This window comes from Scyliorhinus canicula, chromosome 18 (assembly GCF_902713615.1).
Source record: "Scyliorhinus canicula chromosome 18, sScyCan1.1, whole genome shotgun sequence".
NCBI classification, from domain to species: Eukaryota; Metazoa; Chordata; class Chondrichthyes; order Carcharhiniformes; family Scyliorhinidae; genus Scyliorhinus; species Scyliorhinus canicula.
In genome coordinates, this window is record NC_052163.1 from 29,880,479 (window position 1) to 29,890,980 (window position 10,502).

The 10,502-nt window shown below is 45.7% G+C and overlaps 1 protein-coding gene across 3 annotated transcripts in view; it reads right to left on the reverse strand.

Annotated features, from left to right (window-relative positions):
- Positions 1 to 10,502, reverse strand: part of fasn (fatty acid synthase) — a 103,454-nt gene that overhangs the window by 48,567 nt on the left and 44,385 nt on the right. For all 3 annotated transcript variants that reach the window (XM_038777487.1, XM_038777489.1, XM_038777488.1), the window contains 4 exons: positions 9,412 to 9,597; positions 9,133 to 9,312; positions 7,637 to 7,840; positions 6,710 to 7,023 (listed from right to left, as the gene is read on the reverse strand). In XM_038777487.1, the coding sequence (XP_038633415.1) occupies positions 6,710 to 7,023; positions 7,637 to 7,840; positions 9,133 to 9,312; positions 9,412 to 9,597 (884 nt within the window). The remainder of the gene's footprint in view (positions 1 to 6,709; positions 7,024 to 7,636; positions 7,841 to 9,132; positions 9,313 to 9,411; positions 9,598 to 10,502) is intronic.

Genomic DNA, 10,502 nt, shown 5'->3' on the forward strand with positions numbered 1-10,502 from the left:
GGCGCCACTCCCTGTTCTAGGGAAGCGTAAACAACAGGGTCAGTGACTGCTTGGGACACGTCGAGCCTTCCCGGCACCCGCTCATTCACTGGTTAGAAATCGAGCATAGTGATCAGGGATCATCCAATTAGAGGGGTCCAAACTGAAGGACCGCCTAAAAGAGCGCGAAAACCCCCAAGCATAAAAAGAGAGTCCATGTGTTCATCCTCTCTTGGACCTGGTGCCTCGGCTACATCTGTTTCCAAGTGCAGAAGCAAGTCCAAGTTCAACGTCCGCTACCAGACGGATCAGCCTCGCTGAGCAGCAGTTACTTCTCCAGACTCGATAGATCCAGAATCGAACAACGGCCACTGTTCCTCTGGCCCAAGCCGGGTGCTTGAAGTTAAGTACAGGTTGACTTCGTCGATAGGTGTAGTTAACTAGTAGTGTATGTTGCATGATTAATTGTGTGTGTAAATAAAATACCCTTGACCTTGAACTAACAAATTAGTGTTCGGCTCTTTGATCGATAGCCGGTTGAACCTTGTGGTGGTATCATTTGATACCTGGCGACTCTGAGCATTAGAATAGATATCAAAGAAAGAAGGGCAAAGCCACTGATTGCCGTAGTTAGAGCAGAGTCACAGAAAAGGCAACACTATTGGAGTCGGACACTTTAGGAACTTTCAAGCGGTTATTGGATAGGCACATGGAGCACACCAGAATGACGGAGTGGATAGCTTGATCTTGGTTTCGGACAATGCTCGGCACAACATTGAGGGCCGAAGGGCCTGTTATGTGCTTTACTGTTCTATGGTCTATGTATATCGCTGCAGAATTTAATATGCTACGTAGGGAGGCGATGGTGAGGGAACTAACGAGAGGGGAAAACATATTAGACCTCATCCTCACCAACCTGCCTGCCGTAGATGCATCTGCCCATGACCGTATCAATGGAGTAACCACTGCACAGCCCTTGTGGAGATAAAGGCCCGTCTTCACATCGAGGATACCCTCCATGACCTTGTGTAGCGCTATCATCATGCTACGTGAGATAGATTCACAGATCGAGCAACTCAAGACTGGGCATCCATGAGGCGCTGTGGGCCATCAGCAGCAGCAGCAGCTGAACTGTACTCAGCCACGATCTATAACCTCATGGCCTGGCATATCCCCCACTCTACCATTATCACCAAGATAGGGGACCAACCCTGGTTCAAATGAAGAGTGCAGGAGGGTATGCCAGGAGCAGCACCAGTCATACTTAAAAATGAGGTGTCAACCTGGTGAAGCTACAACACAGGATTACTTACATGCCAAACAACATAAGCAGCAAGTGATGGACAGAGCTAAGCAGTCCCACAAGCAACGGAGCAGATCCAAGCTTTGCAGTCCTGCCACATCCAGTCGTGAGTGGTGGTGGACAGTTAAGCTCACTGGAGGCTCCACATTTATCCCCAATGTTGGAGTACCTCAGCACATCTGTGCAAAAGACAATGGCATTCACTTCAGCTTCAACCAGAAGTGCTGAGTGGATGGCCCATCTCGGATTCCACCACAGGTCCCCAACATCACCGAAGCAATTCTTCAGCCAATTAGCTTCACTCCACGTGATAATCAAGAATCGGCTGAAGGCACTGGATACCGCAAAGGCTATGGGCAACGCTACTGAAGATTTGTGCTCCAGAACTGGACGCTCCCCCAGCCATGCTGTGCCAGTACAGCTACAACGCTGGCATATACCCAGAAATGTGGAAAATTGCCCAGGTATGTCCTGCACACAGAAAGCAGGACAAATCTAACTTGGCCAATTATCGCCCTATCAGTGTACTCTCCATCATCAGCAAAGTGGTGGAGGAGTCATCAACAGTGCTATCAAGTGACATTTACTTGGCGATAACCTGCTCACTGACACTCAGTTTGTGTTCTGCCAGGGTCACTCAGCTCCTGACCTCATTACAGAGAAACATAGAAAATAGGAGCAGGAGGCTTCACCCCTGCTCTGCCATTCATCATCATGGCTGATAATCCAACTCAATAGCCTGATCTTGATCTCCCCCATATCCTTTTGTCCCCTTCTCCCCAAGTTCCATGTCTAACTGCTTCTTGAAAACAATGTTTTGGCCTCAACCACTTCCTGTGCTAACGAATTTCACAGGCTCATCACTCTCTGGGTCAAGAAATTTCTCCTCATCTGAATGGTCTACCTCTTATCTCAGACTGTGATCCCCCCGTCCTGGGCAACCCCACCATCAGGATCATCCTTTTTACATCTACCTTGTCTAGCCCTTTTGGAATTTTATAGGTTTCTATGCGATTTCCCCCTCATTCTTCTGCGTTACAGACTTGGTTCAAATATGGGCAAAATCGCTGAACTCCAGAGGCAAAGCAAGAGTGGCTTCCCTGGACATCAAAGCAGCATTTAATCAAGTATGGCATCAAGGAACCCTCGCAAAATCAATGGGAGTCAGGGGGGAAACTCTCCACTGGTTGGAGTAATACAAAAGGAAGATGGCTGTGGTGGCTGGAGGTCAGTCACCTCAGTCTCTGACATCAATGTAGGAGTTAATCAGGGCAGTGTCCGAGGCCCAACCATCTTCAGCTGCTTCATCAATGACCTTCCTTCCAACACAAGGTCAGATGTGGAGATGTTCACGAATGATTGCACAATGTTCAGCACCATTTGCGACTCCTCAGACATTGAAGCAGTCCACATGCAAATGCATCAAGACCTGGACAATATCCAGGCTTGGGCTGACAAGTAATATTTGTGCCACACAAGTGCCAGGCAATGGCCATCTCCATTAAGAGAGAATAAAATAATCATGTCATTCAATGGCATTACCATTACAGAATCCCCCACTATCAACATCCTGGGGGTTACCATGGACCAGAAACAGGACTAGCCATATAAATACTGTGGCTACAAGAGCAGATCAGAGGCTAGGAATGCTGTAATAAGTAACTAACTCATCACCTGACTCCCCAAAGCCCGTCAACCACCTACAAAGCACAAGTCAGGAGTGTGATGGAATATTCCCCACTTGCCTGGCTGAGTGCAGACCAACAACACTCCTGAAGCTTAACACCATCCAGGGCAAAGCAGCCCACTTGATTGGCATCCCTCCTACAAGCATTCACTCCCTCCCCACCAACGCGCAGTGACAGCCGTGTACACCATCTGCAAGATGCACTGCAGTAAACTCACCACGGCTCCTTAAACAGCATCTTCCAAACCCATAACCAATACCACTTAGAAGGACAAGGACAACAGAAACATGGGTACCCCATCTGGAGGTTCCCCTCCAAGTCACTTACCATCCTGACTTGACAATAATCGCTAGCCAGAATCCTGGGACTTCCTCCCCAATAGCACAGTAAGTGCACCTTAACCAGATGGCCTGCAGCGGTTCAAGAAGGTGGCGCACCACCACCTTCTCGAGGGAAATTAGGGATGGGCAACATGCCAAGCCAGCAAATTCCACATACTCATGAAGAGAATTCCAACATGATTTTTAGTCAGGAATTCAAACACTTGTGGGGCGGCACGGTGGTTAGCACTGCTGCGGGTTCGATCCCGGCCCACTGTCTGTGCAAATCTCCCCGTGTTGGCGTGGGTTCACCCCCACAACCCAAAGATGTGCAGGGTAGGTGGATTGGCCACACTAAATTGGCCCTTTATTTCAAAAAAGGAATTCCAACACTGTTCAAATGCCACCTGATGTCACAGTCTGCTTTGGGGAGAGGTTCCGTGAAAAGGTGATAATGCCTGCTCTGTCTGCACCTCTGGATCAACCAGGACTTCTCCGTTCATTTGGTGTATTTAGGGACATTCCTACTGCTACTCAGTGGACACCAATGGGTTGGGAAGGCTGGAACACAGGCACAGGGAGAGGCCAACAATCACTCATGCGTGTTCCACCATTCAACTAGATTATGGTTCACCTGTATCTCAACTCTAATTAACTGCCTCAATTCTGGAACACTTAATATTCTTAGAACATAGAACAGTACAGCACAGAACAGGCCCTTCGGCCCTCGATGTTGTGCCGAGCAATGATCACCCTACCCAAACCCACGCATCCACCCTATACCAGTAACCCAACAACTCCCCCCCCTTAACCTTACTATTAGGACACTACGGGCAATTTAGCATGGCCAATCCACCTAACCCGCACATCTTTGGACTGTGGGAGGAAACCGGAGCACCCGGAGGAAACCCACGCACACATGGGGAGGACGTGCAGACTCCACACAGACAGTGACCCAGCCGGGAATCGAACCTGGGACCCTGGAGCTGTGAAGCATTTATGCTATCCACCATGCTACCGTGCTGCCCCTAGTTCTGTAAAACCATATCAATCGCAGCTTTCGGAGGAGGAGACACCAGCCACAGTGCTGCAAGGACAGACAGGAAATTCAGATCAAGGTGGCGAGGCAGCACGTTATCCTTTTTACTATTCATTTCAGTTAACCTCCCTTTATACGTGCTTTGGTTCTCGAATAGGTCGCATGGGTCACCAAATGGCCCCAGAAATTTAGGAAGAACAATTTCAAAAATCAGATCTGTTAGTGTTAAGAAGGTTTCACCAACAGCATGATTTGCTCAATGTAAAATGTGTTGCTCAATCTAATAAACTGCAGACACATCTGGAGACCAGACACTAGATTGTGCAAGGTGTAGGCGCAGATTCAATTTCAAATGGAAAATTTTTGACACCGCTAATTATATTTGATTAAGCAGCACAGATTTGTATAGCAAATAATAGCAAAACACGTTGGCACATGACAAGATACACCATTGGGTTACTGAATGGGAAAATTAAGGGTTGATGCTCCAACCATAAAGGTCAAACTGGTTCTAGTTTTCATTGGCATCAAAACATTTATTTTTCAAACAACCCTATTCCTCTAATGTACGGGCAGCACGGTAGCATGGTGGTTAGCATAAATGCTTCACAGCTCCAGGGTTCCAGGTTCGATTCCCGGCTGGGTCACTGTCTGTGTGGAGTCTGCACGTCCTCCCCGTGTGTGCGTGGGTTTCCTCCGGGTGCTCCGGTTTCCTCCCACAGTCCAAAGATGTGCGGGTTAGGTGGATTGGCCATGCTAAATTGCCCGTAGTGTCCTAAAAAGTAAGGTTAAGGGGGGGTTGTTGGGTTACGGGTATAGGGTGGATACGTGGGTTTGAGTAGGGTGATCATTGCTCGGCACAACATCGAGGGCCGAAGGGCCTGTTCTGTGCTGTTCTATGTTCTATGTTCTATTTGCCTCAATTTCTCAAAGCCATTGCACACAAAAAAGGCACATAGGCAACACCTGGAGGTGGATTTCAACCAATCGATCAATTCGACTTTTCACCCCATTCCCATTGGCTCCTGTTAAAATTTTGGGTTTCATTACCAGCATTAAACCACATGGTAACCTGTCAATTTTGATCTTGATGCCCTACTGGCAATGCCCATTCAGTAGCTACTATGAAAAAATTAAAGTGAAGAGTCTGATAAAGATGATATCAATCAAATGACCTATGGAATTTAAAATACCCTGAGCCTGAATTAGAGGCCTACGAGTATGGCTTTCCACATGGTCCACCGCCCAAAACCTGAGCAGTCAAAATCAAATCCCGATACCTTGGTATGTGCAGAGTCAAAGTAAAACAATACAGCTTAAAAAAAAAAGCAGAAGTGCATTGGGGCTAACGTTGCATTTGCTCAGACTTTTCATACACAATCACCATTGCTAAATTATAAAATTTTACAGTCTCAATCATTTTGATTGGTTCAGAAGCAAATGGCTGCTAACCCAATCATATCTTATGAACCATCACAGCACTTTTAGCGTTAACATGGTTAGGTACCCCAGTCATCAACCACAGGGATAATAATAATCTTTATTATTAACACTGCAATGAAGATACTGTGCGCCACACTCTAGCGTCTGTTCGGGTACACAGAGGGGGAATTTAGAATGTCCAATTCACCTAACAAGCATGTCTTTCTGAACCGGAGGATCCGGTAAGCATTTGGACAGGCTGCAAAGGAAGGGAGCAAAAAGCTACCACTATATAAAAAAAAATGGCTTAAAAACAACAAACTCTCAATTTAGCATCCACTTCTTCTGTTAAGCTGTAAAATTGCTGCCCAAGTCTGACTAACATGATGCATTGTCTCCTCAATGCTGTCAGGACTGCCATGTGATTGGATAGAACCATTATTGAAGCTTCCTCTCAGAAAAATTGATACGTGTTTCCAACGCTTCAAAATCACTCTGGAGACCAACACCATTCCTGGACTCGACTTCTCAATCACATTTTACCCCCCCCCCCCCCCCCCCCCACCCCCCCCAACATGCTGAGCTCTGATAAAAATGGGAAACAACTCACTGGATTCTTCCAAAATGTCATGGTTTGAGGTCAACCCACCCAATTACAAAGACCCACCCACACCCCCCATCTTTCCCTCCATCTGTGCCATGGGTGCAAACCTTATTGAATTCACCCGTGATATTTGGCAGTGGTAAATGTGTTCCTGAATTTGAAGTAGATAATATGCACACCCTCATCCTTGTCCACCACATCACCTCAAAGAACTCCAGCAAATTGATTAAACATGACCTCTCCCTTCCGAATCCAATCCTTTTCCCTACCTCTATCCTAAACTTGGGGTAAGGCGCTACCACGAGAGTTGCGTCCAAAATACTTTCCTAGACAAAAAAAAAAAATGCCTTTTACCTCTATAATCTTCATCTTCTTGCTAGTGGTGTTTTCCAGGGAGATATCCAGACAGGATTTCAATGCTGGGCTATCCAGTAATCCATTCAGTAACTCATCTTCATGTAGACAACCTTTTTCAGTCTCCACTGTCTGCTGCAGTTCTGACCAGAGATTCCCGTTCAGGTCTAAGCCACACAGTACATGGAGCATGTGCAGTAGTCCCTTCTCCGTGCCGGTGGTTCCAGCAGTGGCGGTTATACCAGTCGGTAGGCCAGAGAAAGAAAGCTTCAGGCCATGATTGGACAACTTGTCCTGCAGCTTCTGCACAAAACCTGGAAAAGCAGATGTTTAAAATCAGGAGGGGGCTGAAATCAGGAACATCAATCAGGTGGAACTAGAGGTAGCAAAAATAGGTTCTGTGCTCCAATGCGCTGCAGAATGGTCCACACAGTCAGTTCCTCATTTTAAACAAGTCATCACCAGAAACATACAAACTTCCAGGCATATCCCCTGGAGAAGGAGAGAAGTCAGCTGGTTAGTTCCCATCCCATCTCAGTCATTCATTAGCAGCATCAGGGGCCTGGAAGTACAATTCTTGTAGTTTGGGATGATGTGCAGCCTAAGAAAATGTAAACGCAAGGGGAGGGTAGTGGGACATAAAGGCAGAAATGAGACTGCAATCTGCTCAGTTATTACCGGTTTGATTCCTTTAGGGATAGTGCTGATGAACACTTCTCCGGCCGTTGCGAATCACTTTTCCCGCTGGCAGTGCACCCCCGCCCATGGATTTCCCGGCAGCGTGGGGCGGCTGCAGTGGGAAATGCCAAGCAGCGAACAGCGCCACACCGATAAACACGCAGCTGGGGGAAACCGGAGAATCCCGCTCCTTATTCCCATTTTTTTCTTTTAAACCAGTGATATTCATTCTCCGGAATACCTGCTCACCTTTGCACTGTGCGAGACAGGAGCGAAGCTTCTCATTCCCAATTAGACACTCATTCTCCAAGTATGGGCTGAAGTGGAACTCCTGCAGAATCGGTTGGGTCTGCTGCTGTTGCCGGCGTGGAGCTACCGTTGCATGCAACCCGGTGATCTGGACTCCTCCGGCTATAATGTTGTCAAGGCAACGATTCACAACGACATCCACAGCTGCGAAGGAAGAGGCGGAGAGAAAAATCAACAAAACAAGCCTGTTCGAATCAAGAACCTCAGTTCCATTACTGATCTCATCACTAAAGGTCTGCACAGATTGCAAAATATAAAATATGGCATTCTGCAGAATCATTTCTTTATGCCACATGCCAGTATTGAAACTGGTCAATGGTTTCTGCTGCTCTATGAATACGTTTTAGAAATGACTTTAGTTGAAGTTCAGCAATGTCTTACAAATTTTACTGAACAACATGCTAATGTAGCTTTTTGCAACATTGCAAGTTGAAGATTATACTTATTGCAGAATGTAAAGATCAACGCATTGTCAAATCTCCATCAACTGAAGCAAAAGCAGCTTTAGAAAAATGAGCCTTTTAAGAGCAAAAAGCATCTGTGAGGAGAGATAGCAGAGTTAATGTTTCCAGTCTGTGGGCCAAGTGCTTGCAAATGGGGTTAGGATCGAAGAAAATATCCCATACAGGTATTGCCTCTATGCAAACTCCTTCTCCCCCACCAAGCCATCTGCTGTTTGTTCTTAAAAGTTGCTACGTTTTGTTGCAATCTCTCACAGTTACAGTTTAATATCAAACACATTCTTCCTCCCTTCAGTTCTGACGAAGAGCCAGATCTGAACTTTTCCAGCATCCTCTCATCTTGTTTCAGATTCCAGCATTTTGCTCATTTTTCTCCTGATCTTTCTTTTTTTTTAAAAAAGGATGTGGTCTGTTGGCAGCCTGATAAAGTAGCCAAATTGTTTGAATCTCAGAACATAATCATAGAATTTACAGTGCAGAAGGAAGCCATTCAGCCCATCAAGTTACACCGGCCCTTGAAAGGGCACCTTACTTAAGACCACACCTCCACCCGATCCCCAAAAGCCAGTAGCCCCACCTAACCTTTTTAGACACCCAGGAGCAATTTAGCATGGCCACTCCACCTAACCTGCACATTGTTGGACTGTGGGAGGAAACCGGAGCACCCGGAGGACGGACGGACACACCAAGTGCAAACTACATAGAGGGAACAGAGGCCGGAATGGAACACTGGTCCTTGGAGCGGTGAAGCAGCAGTGCTAACCACTGTGCCACTCAGTTTGTGTTTTGTTCTATTTAACTTTCAAAAACTTAGGTAAATTCAAAACTTTATATCATCGTGCACAGTTACTAAGCAAATGGACTATAGCTCACCACCTGCCATACAGACTTAAGTTGAATACCAATCACATAACATCCCTGAAGGTTAAATATTCAAATTGCACTACCAAATTTATCATAGTAAGCATCCCCAACCTTTTCTGTTTTCTTTGTAATCTTGGGCTCTCTCTTCATGAAGTTGTGGGTCGATGCACACAGAGCGGATACGTGTTGGTATTCTCAGACTGCGACCAGCCAGTCCGACCACAATCATCTGCAACATGGTGTCCAGAAGCGTCACCCAGTTCCCAGACCACAGCAACTTCCCTTTATCGCCTGGCACAAGACAGATTAATACATTACGATTCAGTCTCCTTCAGGTTGTGTGTTAAATGTGCCCCTTTTGAAAGCACAAAGTTTCAGAATGGCACTTACCAGCATTATTAGATTCTAAGATTCCTTGGAAGTTTTTTCCATATTCATAGCCACGCAGACGCAGCTCTTTGTAAATGTCTTCGGGAGAAAGACGGAATGTTGTCTCTGTATCTTCAACCTCTGCATATTTCTTTACCTGCTTCCTAAAGTCATTTAGGGCTGTTTCTTCCAAAAGAGTCACTTTTCCTGCAATTAGTAACATTACAATATGAACATAAAATAAAACTCATAGCAAATAGCCTCAGCATTTTTTCAGAACATCTAATAATAATAATCTTTATTGTCACAAGTAGGCTTATATCAACTCTGCAATGAAGCTACTGTGAAAAGCCCCTAGTCGCCATATTCTAGCGCCTGTTTGGGTACACAGAAGGGGAATTCAGAATGTCCAAGTCACCTAACAAGCACGTCTTTCAGGACTTGTGGGAGGAAACCCACACAGACACAGGGAGAAGGTGCAGACTCCTTACAGACAGTGACCCAAGTCAGGAATGGAACCTGGGACCCTGGAGCTGTGAAGCAACAGTGCTAACCACTGTGCTGCAGAGTTCAGAGCACTTCCGCCCTGGTTTGAACTTAAAGCCTTTTTCAGCAATACTCAAATTCTGTACTACCAAGTGACTATTTTGTCCTCGTGACACAAATTCAACATCATGCTGAGTATTGCTTTTCCGATTACACAATAATACAGAATTATTCTATTATTAAATGCACAACCTGATAAAAGTAACTGAAGTCTACAAATGGATTACTAAAATTATATACTTCAATCATTTGAGCACAAACTGGCTGTAAACAACCTCACGAGCAAGTGCACCTTCACAATAAGCTATTTCTCTCGAAATGTGAATTATAGAAACATTTACTTCACCATCTGGTATTGATGCAGGCCCAACCAGGTAACACTGACTATCGTAAACTGCAATGAGCTACTAAATTCATAAAGTTTGCCGTGCTACATTGCAGGTACTACTTTTGAATTCAAACAATGAATATGAAATAAGCAAGTCAGCACAGCAATATAAAAAGGATATGTCTGACGGCAAGACACAAAGGATGGCCTGGATTTAAACGGGCAAAATTAATCTCTT